A 16,580-nucleotide genomic window follows, 5' to 3' on the forward strand; every position below is an offset into this window, starting at 1 on the left:
CTGCTGGGCTGGTGGGAATGTGGCTTTGTGAGCCCCCTGTGCTGTGTCCAGGCACCTCCCCATGGCACCAGTGTGGCAGGGCTGGGAAGAGACCCCGGCACGGTGACAGCTGTGCCACACTGCCATGGGCACCTGTCACCAGTGTGTGTGTTGTGGGCTGTAACCATCGCTCCTGCATGTTTCTGTGGGGGCCATGGGGGCTTTATGCTCACAGTGAGCTCCTGGTGTGCTCACGGTGTGTTCACAGTGTGGAGGAGCAGAGCCAGGGCTGTGGAGCACCTCAAGCCCAGATGCTGCAGGTGTGGCCTTCCTGGAGCTCCCGTGTTCCCAGGAGATGACACATCACAGGTTTCAGATAAGTGGCCTCTCCTCTTCCTCAGAGAGCTGAGGCACAGGTGGCCTGAAGCCAGTGCTGGGGAGCTCAAATGGTGCTGTGTCCTGAGCCTGGAGGGCACCCTGTCCTGCTCAGGGAGCCTGGCCATGGACAGCTCCCTCCCTGGCTCCTTGCCCAGCTCCTTGCCCCAGTTCATTCCTCAGCTCCACCATAGTTTGCTGGTGTGGCTTGGGAAGTGTGGTTGATGTGATGGGATCAGTGGGGCTGGGAATCTCTTCCTGATGAGTTCTGCTGCCCTGTGTTTGGGAGAAGGGCTGACTGTGGGGCACCTCTGCCTTGTGGAGGTGCAGGGGCAGGAGCCCTGCAGGAAGGAGCATTTGGAGAACTGGGGGAGCCAGAGCCCTGAGAGGGGGTGACTCCAACTGTCTCTGCCTGAAACCAGGAGTTCGTCTTGTTAGGAGGGGGCTAAAAAGGAGGAGACCAGCTCCCCACCTTGCTCTGGGGTGTGGGACACCCACACGACTCAGAGTATGGTCCCCTGTGGTGCTGCAGACCCTGGAGAGCAGCACCCAGAGCACTTCATTCAGTCAGTGCTGACGAGCTGAGCTTGGACAGTGGGTCCTGCTGTGTGGGGCTGCTCCATGGGCCTCTTTGCATCAGAGTGACTTGTCAAGGTGGCTCCAGGCAAGGCTGGGGCTCAGTGAGTGGTTCTGCAGCTCAGCTCGAACTTCCTTCAACATGTTAACGAGCTACACTTATAAATGTGCATGAATTAATGAGAGAAGTGCTCGACAGTGCCGAAAATAACCTTGTTCCCAAGCAGGCGTTTCTGCTTGGCAGATGTGTTTTCCCCCCTGAATAATGCACACGTGAGGTCACACTGCTCTGACAGGGAAGAGCAGCAGGAGTGGAGCAGCTTCAGGGGTTGATCTCCAGGGCTCAGCCCTGCAGCCCAGGGCAGGGGTAGGAGTCCTCTCCCGAGGAGCCTCCTGCTCCAGCTGGAGTTCTGGGCTGAAGATGGGCTTTCCAAGAGTGTAACAAAAAAGTCAAGGCAACTGCATGTGGGGTTTTGGTCCAGTTTTATTTGTAAAACAATTGTCAGTGTCTTGGAAGAGCACCTGGTTATCCAGAAGCACTGTCTGCTCTGTGTTCCCATCCTGGTGCTGCCACCTGGACCTCCTGGTGACCACAGTGGCAGGATTTGGGGTGTTTTGCCTGCCTGGGGTGATTTCCCAGCACAATCCTGGCTTGCAGCCCTGCTCCAGTGCCCCACACTGGGAGAACAAATGGTGGAGTTGGATTAGATGGTCTGGCTTGACTGACTGGAGTGGTTTTGGTGTGGAAGTGCCAGTGATGTACCAAGTGTGCTGTGCTTCCATACACCTCTCCATCTCCCAGGGCTTTTGGTGGTGCCCAAACCTTGGGAAGAGCCTGATCTAGTAGAGCAGAAAATGGGACAGCTGGATCTGCTGCCAGAGAGGAGGAAAAGCTTTGCAAAGATCAAAGCTTTGTCTCCACAGAGCCTGTGCTGGTGGAACTCTGTGCTGGTAGCACCAGGAGAGCTCCTTGTGCCGTGGCTTCCTCCTTGTGCAGCCATCGGTGGATCTGAGCGACCACCCTGGAGCTGCCACAGGGGTGCTGGGGCAGGGGCTGTGCCCATTCAGCCCCTGTGTCCTCAGATCTGTCCCAGGGGGATTTCAGGGTTGTTCTTGCATGAAGGGCAGCACAGGAAACCAGGAGCACCAGGTGGCCAGGCAGGACCATGGTGGCATTGCCACCCGTGGCAAAGTGGAATCACTGTAGTTAATGAGGGGGAGATGAAAACTCAGAAATCTCACCTGGACTTTGAGGAGCAGCCACAGGGCCCAGGAGGGGTCTGCCTTGAGGGGAGGGGGCTGGGGCTCGCTGTACTTCAGCCTCTTCTGTCCTCACTGCCACTGCACCACACAGAAATGGGCTGGGGACTCAGGGAGCACTGGGACCTGATGGGTGCCAGTCCTGGGGGCTGACTGGACATCCAGGGCTGTCAGAAAATCTCATTATAGTTGTTCAGGCACTGTGTTTTCTGTGAATCCTTTGAAGGCTCTGTCTGGGCTCGGGTTTGCTGCACGGTGGGAGCGCAGCTTTTGGAAGCTGTCTGCCTTGGCTGCAGGTGAAGGATGGGTGTGCTTGGGATGAAAAGCTGCAGATTCCTTTGCCAGGTCTTTGGGGATTTCATTTTCTTTGGGGATGAGAAGCACTCTTTAATAATGCTGTTTGCAGTGCTGTCTGCAGACGATGCTGTGTTACTGCCAGGGTGTTTGCTGCTGGATGTTCAGACCTGATTTTTTTTAATTGGATTGTAAAGTCTTCTCAGAAACTTTGGGCAAATTTTCAGCATGGGGCACAACCTGGGGCTGGCTTCAGTCACTGAGGCAAATCCTAGAATTGTTCAGGTTGGAAGAGACCTTTAAGGTCATAAAAGGGCTGCCAGGCTTTATTTGCCCCCCAAATAAAATGATTCCCTAACAGGCCTTGAAGAGCCATCTTTCATCCCCACAGCACTGAGGGCACTGTGTTTGCTGCAGATGAAAATGGTATCACAGCAAATGCTCTGTGGAGATCCCTGTTGCTCTTTGCAGCGCGGCGTGTCCTTGAGGAGGAAAATGAAGATAAATATGTTGAGCACCACGTTACTTATTCTCAGTATTGGCACCGATTTGCGTGAGCCATCTCTGCCCCCTTTGTCTCCAAGGCTGCCTGCTTTGGAAATAAGCAGGGATATTTTTAAAAATATCTTTTCTATCATAAAGTAGTGGAAAAAAGAGATGGAAGGGGTGAGTAATGCAGCCCAGGGTGCTGGAGGAGGTGCACAGACCATCCCTGGGTGTGGAGGAGGGATGTGGTTGTGGGTTCCATTCCGTGCCAGGGCCCGGCTGTGTGTTGGGGCTGCAGGGATGGGCTGCAGCCTTCCTGCTGCCTGGTGTGTTTTGGTGACTCTGGTCTCCAGGGCAGCTGTAGGATATGCCATCCTATGGAATTTAAGGGTGGAACCCCCAGTTTCCTTGGCTGCCTACAGGACTGGGGCACAGCTCGCTCTGATGTGGCAGAGACGTCTCAGCACCTTGCATGGCTGTGTCTCCTGCCTGTTGGGATGAGCCTGAGCAGCCCCATTGGGCTTGAAAGCATCATCTCATCTGCCTGTGCCTTCCTCAAAGACCCATCCTTTGGATCCTTCCAGGACCTCGGTGCCTCCTGGAGCAGCCAGGCTGGGCAGGGAATGTGGCTGCAGGACGCAGGCGATGCCCAGGAGCAGAGCATGGCTGTATGTTAAAGCCTATGATCCTAAGCAGATCCTCTTACCTCTAATCTGTCCCTAAGACAGGATTCTCTTCTCGCCAGAAAACTCTTTTATTTGCAGACTGATGTGAATAGAAGATGATAAGTCACTAATTCTTCAGTGTGTCTGCTCCAACAAGAGCCTTGACTCTTATCTCTGCAGGGCTGGCAGCCAGGGAGATGTTAATTGGGATTTAATGTAGTGAACATGGCTCTTGACAAAGGCTGGTGCTCTGACATCCCTGGGCTGCTCTGGGGAAGGGGCTGTGCCCACCTGGAGACCACAGGTGAGGTCATTTAGGTAGGGCAGGGCTTGTGGCTTCTCCTGCACATAGGGCAGAGGGGACATGTGTGGTGACCTCTGGAAGGAGGTGTGGAGAGGACACAGGGCTGGCTCCAGCAGCAGAGAGGGTTGGAAGCACCATGTGCTGTGAGGTGACATGGTGTTAATCTGCTTTTCACGGGATCTGCTGAGGAACTGAGCAGCGAGTGCCGACACGTCGTGGGTTCTGAAAGGATCTTGGCACCGGGGACCGGCGCTGGCTCTGGAGCAGCTCCACTGCAGGTGGGAGTGTGGAGTGTGCAAGGCCTGGGAAGGGAAAAAAAACAAGGCAGAAATTTCTATTTTTAGCTGCAGAGTGCAAATGCACAGAGCTGCCGAGGAATTAATCACCTGCCCTGGGAGATGAATGGCTGGGATTTCTCTCTAAGTGGAAGACTTACGGGATGAGGCGGAGGGAACTGTGCAGAGGTGTGCTGGCCACCCAGGTGTCCCCTGGCACGGGTGACAGGGATGCTCAGGAATGCCTCTGATGGTGGCACAGCTGAGGAGGAAGAGTATCAATGAAGATGTCCCAGTGCCTGGGACATCCTCCATCAGGACTCAGCACGGCTGGGGCAGGACCACGTCCAGCCACACTATGGCACAGCCCTGCATCCAGCCTGTGTCCCTGCCCCACTCACCCCATTCCTGCAGCTTTCCACAGGCTCCAGGCTGTTCCCTCCCCACTCTGGCAGGGGATGTGCTCCTGGCAGGGTTTTCCCCAGGCTGGAGTGGTGGGCTGGCTGTATTTTCCATGGAGGCACCGTGTGGCTGGGCAGTGCCAGGCTCACTGCCCCACGGCTGGGCAGAATTGAGTGTGGCTTGAATTTTGCTGGACTGAGTTTTTGGAGCACTGTTTGTACTGAGGGGGCAAAGGGGGGCTGCTCCTCGATCCCTGGCCTTGGCAGAGAGCCGGGCTCTGTGCCTGGGGAGGTGCTGAGCCCCCGGGAGCAGCTCCCTGGCAGCCGCACGCGCATGTGTGGGAGAACCTCAGGGTTTTAACGAGCACATTTCCTGCAGTGTCCTGCTGTTTTGGGCAGGTTCCATATCGATCCTGAGTCTATTTTTGCAGCCGCTGTTGGAGGTGGTGGTTATTTGTGTGTCTGCTACAGCCCCATCACAACTCACCCCATTTCCTCCTGGCACAGGAGCATTTGTGCTCACAGGGGCTCCCTGGGCTCTGCCAGGTGGGAATTTGGATCCAGGTCCTGCCTGGCACAGGGCTGGTGTGTTCCAGCATCCCTTCAGCCAGTTTGTGCTGCCGGGTTCCTCCTGGCTTCCTAAAATAAAGAGTAACCTGATCTATCAACCACCCCTGAGCAGCAATGGGGGCCCTGGCCCGGGTGACACCACAACCTAATGACATTTGTAGGTGGCTGCACTGTCAGCCCCACAGCTCGTTACTGCCACTAATTAACTTGGCTGCTGCCCCAGTGCCCTGTTTGATCTTTAGTCACTAGTGTCATTTGTTCCCATTCTGGCAGGAATTCTCCCCCACTTGGCCTCAGGAGCTGCCTCCAAGGTCCAGTAATGACATTTGAGGGGTTTCTTTTCCACCATGACAGTGTAGCCCCCAGGAGAGGGGGGTGCTGAGGTGGGTGATTGGGGTGGGTGCTGGTGGGCGCTCCTGGATGGCATCGCTGGAGCCAACACCCACCAGAGGCTCTGGGGAGCCTGAACGGTCTCAGTGAGCAGCTCCCATTAGCCTGTTTAATTGTGAAGCAAATTAATCCATGTACCCAATTTAACTTCTAAGGCTTTACTCATTGAGTTAATGTGTGGAAAAGCTGGGGAAGGCCAGGCTGTCATGCCGTTCTGACCCTGGCTGGTGCTGCAGCCTTTGCTGGTGTGGGCTCAGGTGCCTGTGGATGTGCTGGGATGTGCTGGGATGGGCTGGGATGGGCTGGGATGTGCTGGGATGGGCTGGGATGTGCTGGGATGGGCTGGGATGGGCTGGGATGGGCTGGGATGGGCTGGGATGGGCTGGGATGGGCTGGTCACTCCCAGTGGGCTTCACCAGGACCCTGGGGATCCCATGGACCAGGAGAATGGCACCTGCCCTTGCACAGCTGACCCGAGGGCAGAGCGGGGCAGCAGCACCTTGATCTGGCTGGGAGCATCATCTGCTGCAGGATGCACGTTTGGGGGAACGTGGTTTTGCTCCATCCCCTTCTCCTCCATCCTTTCTGCTTCCAAAGGCTGCTCCCGGGCAGTGGTGGGGGTGGGATCGTGCCAGGGCTGCAGCCAGCGGGGCCTTGGCGTGTCGATAATGCTGCTCTTAATTGAGGACCATCTGCACTTGGTAATTTAATTTTTCCTACATCTGCAAGGTTCCAACTTTGTTTATCTGACATCCTGAGGATTATTTAACTTCAGAGCCTCGTGTTCCTCCAGCCCAAGCACTCCAGGCATTCCACTGCAGCCCCTGCTAGACGAGATTTTAATAACACTGTCATCGCCCCAGGAAAAAGGACACATTTAAAAACTGAAGTTGAGAAGGGTGACAGCAGAGCTGAGTTGCAGGGATGGTTTTCCTGCCCGAATTTGCGTGGCAGGAGACTGCTGGGAGCGTTAACTCTGTTATAACAAACTGCTTGAGATGAGGAACCACAGCCCCTCCCATCGCCGCAGGGCTGGCAGCACATTTCACATCTCAGTGCATTGACACACGTCGTCTTTTGTCTTTGGATGCTTATTAGTAGCTCAGCCCCCAGCTGTGCCTTGGAAGGGCTGTCAGGAGAGAATGGAGGCAGCTCCTTAAAAAAACAATAATTGGAAGCTGGAAAGTCTTTTAGCTGTGGTATGGGGGGAGATTTGAGCATCTGGTTCATCTACCCCACACCAGTGTGTGCTGCTGGCAGCAGCTCCTGCCCTTTCCCACTCCAGCTCCTGCCTTTTCCCACCCTGCTCCTCCCACCTTCTGCTTGGCTTCTTCACCTGTGTTTTGCAGCCACCCCGTGCTTGGGGGCAGGCAGGGATCTCAGAATCCTGGAATGGTTTGGATTGGAAGAGACCTTAATCCAACTCCCCCCTGCCATGGGCAGGGACACCTCCCACCAGCCCGGGTTGCTCCAAGCCCCATCCAGCCTGGCCTTGGACACATCCAGGGATGTGACAGCCACAGCTTCTCTGGGCAAACTTCTCTGGGATGCAGGCAGGGATGCAGGCAGGAGTGATGCTCTGGATGGCTCTGGCTGTGTCTCCTGCCTGCAGGAGCATCTTTGCGGCTCTTTGCCCTGGAAACCCGCTTTGTTGCACACCCAAACCCCAGGAAATCCATTTTTTTTCCACAGCCTGGTCCAGCAGCACCTGAATCCATGTGCAGAGTTTAATTAGGTCTAAGCATTTCCCCCCCTAAAATGTAGGTCAGTCGTAATTAGTGTCACTCCTGCTGCTGCTGACTCCATGTTAATTAACTCCTGAAGTGCAGGTGAATCCATGAGAGGCAGCTTTGGAGCTTCAGCTTTTTCAGCTGCTCACCAGATGCTTCAAGGTGGCTTTTGCTTGGATGGTCCATGCTCAGGGCTTGGGACATGTTCTCCCTCCCACTCACAGTGTCTGGTCACCCTTGGAGCACGGCCACCTGGGGACATGGCCTTGTCCCCAAGCACACCATGCACTGCTCTCAGCTGGAGGTGCTGATGTTGCCATGGGGAAGGGCACCTGTTTGGTGACAGTTTTAACATGAAGTTCCTGGTGTCCTTGTCCTCATCTATGACATCCAGTGTCCTTGTCCCCTGCAAGGTGTTTGTGCCAAGGTCTGGGGCTGATGAGGACGTGCAGAGTGTTTTCCTTCCTCTGCAGCCCCTGGCACAGTCCCTGGCAAGCGGTGTTGGCAGCTGGTTGCCACCAACTGGGAATGCCATTTGGACAAACACTGTGCCAGTGCAGAGCCCACAGCCCCTGTGCCCTGTGGGATGTGCCGGTGCCTCTGCCGTGGCATCAGGCTGGGAGTTGGACTCCATGATCCTCATGGGTCTCTTCCATCTCAGCATATTCTGTGATTCTGTGACCTGGGTTTGGAAGGGCAGGTGAGCTCAGAGAGTGGATCTTCTGCAGAACACACACGTGCCCTGTCTCACCTGCAGAACAGGTGCTGGGAGAGCTGTTCTCCATCCTCTGGATGAGGGTGAAGGTGCAGCTCATCCACTTGGGTACGGTCAGCACCGTTTGCTGTGGCACTCAGTTCCACCCCGGGGATTGCTCTTGTCAGTGCTCACCTGGGAGCCCAGTGCAGGCTCCAGTAAGCACCCCGGGTTTTAGGCACTTCAAGCCTTCAGCAACCCCAGCTTCCCCTCCTGGGCAGGACTCAGCTCCACGTTCGGGGAGTCCCAAGCCCCCGGCCGGCTCCCCGAGCCCCCAGCTGCTCCCCGAGTACTTTCCAGCTCCCACACCCTGGCTGCCTATTTTTACCACTGCTGGGCTGTGAATCACTTTGCTCCCCCATCTCAGTCGCTGCCTTTGAAGGTATTTATAAACCCCGACCGTCTCCCTGTGCCTGCCTGAGCAGATGGTGGATCCAGCGCTCCGGCTCCTCCTGCCCTCTCCTCCTCGGCCATACCCGAGGGAGGATGTGCAGGAGACAAGATGCTCTCTGTGCCCTCATTAAAACCATCAATGAAGAGCCTCTCAGCACCGTCCTGCTGGGGTGAGGCCAGGCACCAGCACCCTGAGGTGCCTGGTCCCTGGTGCTGAGCAGTGTGGGAAGCACAGGGATGGATCTCAGCGTGTGCCACCGTGTGCCTGGGAGGGGGTTGGTGGCACTGGAGCTGCTGGAGTGTCCAGTGCTGGAGCTGGATGAGCCTGGGCCGAGCTGGGGGAGCCCAACCCAGGGTTGGGGCAACCTTGACAATCCCATGGCCATGTGCCTAGGGAGAGGGGAGCACCCCGTGCCCAGCTCTGGGGAAAGGAGAGGAAATGGGATTCAAATCATCACCAGAGCAGTGACTGGCTGCCTCATCCTGCTGGTGCACCATTCCTTGACTGTCTTTCCAGCACGTTCCAATGATTACTGTGCTAATTTCTGTGGATCTGACAGGCAGATTAATCTCTGCTCCTTCACCTGGGACTGCTGGTCTGTAGGACTGCACTTGGTTAATGTTTGGAGAGCCTGAGAGCCTGGTGTGGCTCGCTGGGATGGTGGGTGCTCTGGGACACAGGATCTGTCCCCTGTCCAGCACAGCTGTCCCAAGGGGCACCAATGCACTCCCCACATTGCTCCTGGCTCTGCCAGGGCATCCTTCCACAGACAGTACCCTGTTGTTTGGGGGAGAACTCAGTGTGGAGAGGCACTGCCCCCTCTCCTCCTCCTTTCCACCTTTCCTAAAACCAAACAAAGCAGGGGAAAAAAAGTCCTGAGAGAGAAACCAGGAGAAAAACAGGTATGAGAGGGAGGAGAGGGGATCAGCCCAAGTGTTTGGGGAAATGCTGCCCAGGGTGGGAGCCACGTATATGTCTGTGTGTGTTTGTGTCCCAGCCATGCTCATCCCTCACTGCCCTTTCTGTTTTCTTTCAGAACAAGGTGCTGACGGTGGATGGGGTGAAGGTGAAGCTGCAGGTACGTCCCCGTGGCCCCAGGAGCAGCTCTCCACCCCCCAGGTGTTTGGAGCTGGGCAAAGCCGCTCAGCAGAGGAGCAGCCCCGACATGGGTCCCCCTTCTCCTTCCTTTGCCGTGGGGTCTCCCACTGCAGGACAGCCCTACAGGCCTGTTGGCTGCTCTGTCCCTTTGGTGGGAGCCTGCCTGGGGCTGGGGGCTGTTCTGGCCATGGTAACCCCTGCCCCAGCCCTGCTGCCTCCCTGCTGCTCTGTGACTGGAGCCAGTGAAACCGGAGCAGCACCTGGGGGGTTTGCTCAGTGTTTCCAGGCAGCTCCTGCTTTGGGAGAGGGATGGAGATTCTTGAAGTGATCCCCATTCCCTGGCTCAGCCTGCATCCAGCCCTGGGGAAATGCAGATTTTGTGTCCAGAGCTGCTCCAGGCCCCCGAGACCCGACTGTTTCCCCAAGCCCTGTGCCCGGAGCTCGGTAACACCATTAGCACAGATCCTCCCCAGCAGCAGCGTGGCAGGCACTCTGCAATCCTCCTGCTGCACTGAAGACTGATAAATCACATTAGCAGGTCCCCTTGCATCCATCTGCTCCATGGATTTTCCGATTAAGGGCCGTGTCGGGAGCCCTTGGCCACACATCGCTGTGTCCCCGCTGGGGAGTGGGGAGGTGCTGCTGCCATATTTATCATGTTTGTCATTTTTCTGATTGATGGCCCTGGAAGCACAAGCTGCAGTACCTTCCTGGGGTTGCACTGTGCCATTTGGGCTGGGTTTGGTGTTGGTTTGGTGAGTCCTGACCATGTCTGATCCCTCTGCTTGTGGCTGCTCTCCAGATCTGGGACACGGCCGGGCAGGAGCGTTTCCGCAGCGTCACCCACGCCTACTACCGGGATGCCCATGGTAAGCACGGGCACCTCTGCCCTTGAGGAGCCCCTCCCTCAGCCCTGAGGGGCCCTGAGCCACCACTCCAGGCCAGGTGAGTTGGGAATCACCAGAGCAGTTTCCCCATGGGAAGCAGCTGCCAAGGATGAGAAGGGTCTGTGTGTCCAGGTGCAAACACCAGCAGTGTGAGGTGTTGCTGTGGTGGATTTTAGGGTTGTTTTAGACTTCACAGCAGGGACCTCAGGTGTGACCTGCCCCAGGGAACAGTGCAGAGCACGCTCTGAGCCGTGGGCTTGGCTTGGCACCAGCACTAATGCCCTGTCCCTCTCTCCACAGCTCTGCTCCTCCTCTACGATGTCACCAACAAAGCGTCCTTCGACAACATCCAGGTATGGCAGCACCCCCTGGCCCCTCCTGCCAAACCAAGAGTAGAATGGGCTGGTTGTGGGAAGGGAGTACCTGGAGGAGGGCTGTGATGGAGGTGAGAGCTGTGGTCGCTTTACAGAAGGGCTGTGGTTAATGCTGAGCACTTGCAAGGGCAGGTAGAACACAGGTAGAGGAGGTTTTCCTTCTCACAGCAAATAAAAGCGATGATGGATTCACTGCTCAGACCAATTAATGCTGTGCAATTACAGCACTGGCACAGAGCTTGCTGCAGTAGCTGAGCATGGGCAGCCTTCCCCAGCAAGCTGCTCCCTCCTTCCCCTCTGCTCCTTCAGGTCCCAACCAGTCATTATTGGGCACCCCATTGCCCCACCCATCTTAGTGCCAAACCTGGCAGGGAGAGGGTCACATCCTCCTGCACATTCCCAGCCTCACTGATGGCTTTTGTGGGGGTCCCTTGTGCTTCCTGAGTTTGCTCCCTCCCTGCAGTCCCAGCCCACCCTGAGACCCCCTGCAGGTCCTTCAGGGGGCTGGGGAGTGGTGTGGTAGCAGAGGGCTCTTAAACCTGGCAGAGGGGGAGAGCAAATGCTGCCCATGGGCACATCACTGGGAGAGGATCAGGAACACCCTGGTACTCAGTGTCTCCCCCTTCACCCCACTGGTCCCTTGAGGCTGCTGGGGGCCACCTGTGCCAGCACTGGCAGAGCGTGTCCTGACCCTGGAGCAATTATCCCCCGGTGAACAGGGTGTAATTGCTCGTGTCCTGGACATGGAGAACACCATGTGCACCCGTGGTGAGCAGCTGTGCCTGCAGAAACACCCTGTGCCACAGTGGCATCAGCACCCCAGGGCTGGGATCTGCCACTCCAGCTCCTGCAGGTCCTGCACCCCTTGGCCCCTGGGTGCCTGGAGCCCTCCCTGCTCCAGGACATCCTGCTGTTGGCAGCTCCGAGCCTGCCACGCTGTGCCTGGTCATGGGGGACAGGGCATGTCCTGCCACACCGTGCCTGGTTATGGGGGACAGGGCATGTCCTGGCACCTTGCTCCCAGGACACTGCTGGGCTCGGAGATAGTGGGGTGGGACTGTCGGGGATCACCGGCACTTGCCATGAGCCCAGAGTTGGCACTGCAGGCAGCAAGTGGCTGCTCACGCTGCAGTCAGGAATTACAGGGAATTAGGGCAGGTTTGATTAGATTAGGCTGGATTAGAGGGCAGAGAAGCCACCCCACAGCTCAGGGAGGCAGGTTCAAGGCCTGCTGGGATGAATGTGCTCAGCATGGGGCAGCACAGAATGGACACAGGCACAGGGCACGTCCCAGAGCCAACCCTTGGTCTTACCCTCGAAAATGAGGTTGTCTGAATGTCCCAAGCAGGGGCAAATTGGGGTTAAATCCCTAGAGGCACCTGTGGGCAGACAGAGAAGGCAGTGGGGTTGAAAGTCTGCTGTTACCCCTGGAATGGGGGTCTGGTAGCAGCCAGAGTGGGTGCTGGCCTTGCTCAGCACAGCGGGTCCCTCGGGGCTCGGTGCCACCCTGGGGCACCTGCTGGTCTGCACAGCTCACCCATGGAACATCCCCCAGCTTTGCTGGGAGGGCAGCATTTCCTGCAGAGGGTGTCCATGCCCAGGACTGGGGCAGCTCCCCATTCTCCTCCTCCTCCTCCCCCTGGAGCCGCTGCCAACCCCTCTCTCTGGCTGTCTCCCTCCAGGCTTGGCTGACAGAGATCCATGAGTATGCCCAGCAGGACGTGGTCCTCATGTTACTGGGAAACAAGGTGAGCCTGGCCCAGGGCTTTGCCAGAGCCTCCTCCTCCTCCTCCCATGGTGGAGCCACAGGCAGGGGAGCCTGGCAGGGCATAAAGGGACATTGAGGTTACCTGCTGTTGACCCCAAATTGCTCCTTGCTGTTCCCATTGCAGGTGGATTCAGCCCAGGACAGAGTGGTGAAAAGGGAAGATGGAGAGAAACTTGCCAAGGTGGGTGAGGTACCTGAGAATGTGCACCAGGAAATGGTCACCTGGAGACCAGTATGACCCAAAATACGCCTGGGAGCACTTTGCTTTTCTTCCCTTGTGCTCTCCCCTTTCTCCTCATCTGTTCTTCTTTCTCTCAACTTCCACTAACATTTCTTTTTTCTTTGTCCTCAAAAATTCTTCTCAAAGTTACCTGAGCTGTGATCCCTGGCTCAGGTTTTCATGGGAGGGTATGAGCTCCCTAGGCAGGCAGGGACACTGGCCAGGGCTTGGGAGCCCCTGGGAACATCCCAGATGCCATTCCTGATGCCCCCGTGTCTCATCCCACAGGAGTATGGAGTGCCCTTCATGGAGACCAGTGCAAAAAGTGGCCTCAATGTGGAATTAGCATTCACAGCCATTGCAAAGTAAGTGACTGGAGCAGCAGCCGTGCCAGGCACCTCTTCCACAGGGACACAGCAGCCCTTGGGATAATGGCTGGCACTGCCACCCACCTATTCATTGCCTGGGTCTCACCTTCAGCTCTTGTGCTGGCAAGAACTTGCCCTCTCCCATGAGAGGAAATGTCTCATCAGGGGGAGCTTTAGCTGAGTGTCCAGGCCAAGGTGGGTTCAACTGAGCTGGGCCAGGCAACTGGGAATCCGAATCCCAGAATGGTTTGGGTTGGAAGGGACCTTAAAGCCCATCCTGTGCCACACCCTGCCATGGGCAGGGACACCTCCCACCAGCCCAGGGTGCTCCAAGCCCTGTCCAGCCTGGCCTGGGACAGCCACAGCTTCTTTGGGCATTCTGTGCCAGGGCCTACCCACCCTCCCAGGGGAAAATTCCTTCCCAGTATCCCATCTAACCCTGCCCTCTGGCAGTGGAAGCCATTCCCCTCCATCCTGCGGATTCAGGCCCTTGTGCAAAGTCCCTTTTCAGCATTTTCCAGACAAAGCCTTTCTCCCAGAAGCAGGCAGCATAAGGGTGCTGTGTTTCCCACTTCCCACAGGGAGCTGAAGCACAGGTCCATGAAGGTGCCCAACGAGCCCAAATTCAAGCTCCACGACTACGTGAAGCAGGAGGTGCGAGGCTCGGGCTGCTGCCGGTCCTAACGCGCCGCCCGACGCGTCTGTACAGAGACTCTGGCCCGTGCCCGTCAGTGCCGCTCCTGTGGGCAGTGTGTGCATGTCTGTCTGTCTGTCTGTCGTGTCTGTGTCTGCCCCACGGTGAGCAGGGCGTGGGCAGTGCCAGCAGCAGCAGGGAGAGCTCTTTGGGATGGCACAGCCATGGGCTGGGCACGGAGCCCCACCGTGTCCATCAGCGCCCAGAGTGTCCGGCTCGGCTCGTTCCCAGTCGGCTCCCAGGGGGCAGGTGGGTGTTTGGGAAGGGGCTGGGCTGGGCTGGGGTCTCCCCAGGGTCAGCTGTGCCCCCAGACTGAGGCTGCTGTAACCTTAGTGAGAGTCAGGGTGTGATGCAGGGGAACCAACACCTTACCTTCTCCCCACCCGGGAGGGAAAAAGTCCTGAATTTTTTCTGGGTAGGAAAAACTTCCTGAATTCCCCTTTCTTTTCTTGAATATCTGGAGTCCAGCCCCTGGCCCGGGGCATGCAGGAAGGATGTGTTTTAAAGCAACCATTTTTGCAGTTGCTTTCTCCTGTCTGTGCACCCAGCCCTGAGGTGGGACAGACCTCCAGGGTGAGCGATGCTCCTGCTCCCTGCAAACACAGAGCTTGGCTGTGTCTGGATGGGCTCCTGCATCCCCAGCTGTGTACAGAGATTCCTGAATGTTTATCCCGTCGGGAAAGGCTTTGGTTCCTCTCCTTCTGCCCTTTCTAGTACTTTAACTGAGAAGAAATCTAATGCATTGCAGCTTATTCTAAATACCTTCCTGTGTGTGTGATGGTGTTTTCAGACTGCTTTGATATCTTCAAAGTTCTCTTGGGCAGCTCTTTCTTTTCACCGCAGAGAGCTGGGGGAAAGCTGCAGGCTGTGACTTTACAGGCTGCAGACTCCTGCCAGCTCTCTTCAAGGGCCTCCTCACCCCTTTGGTCTGTGTCAGGCTTTGGGCTGTTTTTTTGTCAAGCTGCACTTCTAAGTACAAATTTGAATCTGGATGAAGTGTTTGGCCTTTGGCAGTTCTTTCCTTTGGAAACTCCACGCGCACATCAGCAGGTGCCCGTTGTGCTGAGCCTCTCTGGGGCCACTGCAAATGAGAGGAAATAACCCCCCTTTGCCCTCCAGCCACTGCCAGCCCCCCAGGAGCTGCCTCACACAGCCCTGCCCCTCCTTTTGCTCGGAATTTTGGCTCCAGCACCCCCTTCCTGACAGGCACAAGGAGCCCCCGAGCTCCTCAGTCAGCTCCACCAACATGAGCAGCTACAGCTCCACAGGGTGAAGGATCCTGAAATGAACCTACTTACAACAGAGCATTTTTTATTCCTCAGTAATTTTTTTAGGGAGAGACATGTCTTAAAATTGTCTGATTTTAAAATAATTTGTGGAAAACCCCTTCCTGCAGGAGTGTTTGCATTGCTGGCCATGCCTGCTGCCAGGGGCAGGCTCAGGTCAGGGGTGGCTGTCAGGGCCCCCCGTGGGAGCCCCACAGGTCCAAGGGGATGGCCAGCACTGGCACAGCAGCATCGGGCCGTTCCTCAGCAAGCCCTTCCCTGAAACAGCAGGAGCAACTCTCACTGAAAAGCATCAGGATTTGCTGCAGAACTCTCAGGGTTGGACTGCAGGTAGCCCAGGAATTGGGCAGGAATGTGTGAAACTCCCTGTTCAGCTGCCTGGGTGGGCTTTGCTTTGCTGCTGCTGCCAGACCAGGGTGTCCCACACCCCACCCTGGGCTCTGCAGCACTTGCTGCTCATGCAGAGTGGCATTTCAGGGGGTCCCCAGGATTTGGGTTCATGTGGGACAGGACCAGCTGGGCAGCTCCAAATCCTGAGCTGTGTCCATGGCTGTTTCCTCCTCCTGCCCTTGGAGCAGCCCCATCCCGAGCTGACAGGGAGTCTCCCTCCCTCCAGGCAAAATTTAGCAGCAGGATTCTGAACTTCAGGCTGCTGCCCTCCCTCTCTCTGACTGGGAAACAAGCTGAGAACTGGTCATTTCTTGCTCATTGTGGGACCAAAACCAATGAAAAACTACTTTAAATGAAGATGATGTAACTGTTTCCCTTCAGAGCATTCCCAACCTGCTCATGGGGAGCGAACTCTGCCAGAGCAGAGCCCTCTCAGCCGTGTTTGTGGAATTAGAGCTAAGCTTTGAGCAGACTCTGCCCAACCTCTCCCAGTCACAGTTCCCAGTGCAGGGCTGGTCTCAGCGCCTGCAAACTGGCCTGGCCCCAAAGCTCCTCCTCCCGTGGCCATTTGGGATTTTTCCATAGGCCTCTGCTGCCACCCCGCGCTGCTGCGGGGATTGCTCAGTGCGGCGTTAATTATTGATGCAGCGTTAATTGCTCGGTGCATCCAGCATCACCTGCAACTCCTCATTTCTGCCGGCTCTTGTTTACAGCTTTTGGTTCATTCCTGTTAATAAAAGTTTTTGATAATCTCCAAGGCTACAGCAGCGTTTCCGTTGTCTGAACACACACCGAGCATTCCAACAGTTCAGGTGTCTTGAACCCACCTGGATCTGCGCGGCTGAACCACACGGGGCTGTGACCCAGTTTACAGTAAATATCAGGAATATTTGTCCCCAAAGAGAGTTGTCCAGCCCTGGCACAGCTGCCCAGGGCAGTGGTGGAGTCCCCAGCCCTGGAGGGATTTAAAAGCTGTGTGGATGTGGAATTTGCCTTGGCAGTGCTGGGGAATGGCTGGACTTGATCTCCAAGGTCTTTTCCA

At 56.5% G+C, this 16,580-nt stretch overlaps 1 protein-coding gene across 1 annotated transcript in view; it reads left to right on the plus strand.

Annotated features, from left to right (window-relative positions):
• The window catches only part of RAB26 (RAB26, member RAS oncogene family), a 29,020-nt gene extending 12,730 nt beyond the window's left edge, over window positions 1–16,290 (plus strand). Inside the window, exons 3-9 of the mRNA XM_071571006.1 lie at window positions 9,490–9,531; window positions 10,354–10,420; window positions 10,739–10,791; window positions 12,495–12,560; window positions 12,705–12,761; window positions 13,089–13,165; window positions 13,750–16,290. Coding sequence (XP_071427107.1) covers window positions 9,490–9,531; window positions 10,354–10,420; window positions 10,739–10,791; window positions 12,495–12,560; window positions 12,705–12,761; window positions 13,089–13,165; window positions 13,750–13,852 — 465 coding nt within the window. The 3' untranslated portion in view covers window positions 13,853–16,290. The remainder of the gene's footprint in view (window positions 1–9,489; window positions 9,532–10,353; window positions 10,421–10,738; window positions 10,792–12,494; window positions 12,561–12,704; window positions 12,762–13,088; window positions 13,166–13,749) is intronic.
• The last annotated feature ends 290 nt before the right edge of the window (window positions 16,291–16,580 follow it).

This window comes from Pithys albifrons, chromosome 16, assembly GCF_047495875.1.
Source record: "Pithys albifrons albifrons isolate INPA30051 chromosome 16, PitAlb_v1, whole genome shotgun sequence".
Lineage (NCBI taxonomy): Eukaryota > Metazoa > Chordata > Aves > Passeriformes > Thamnophilidae > Pithys > Pithys albifrons.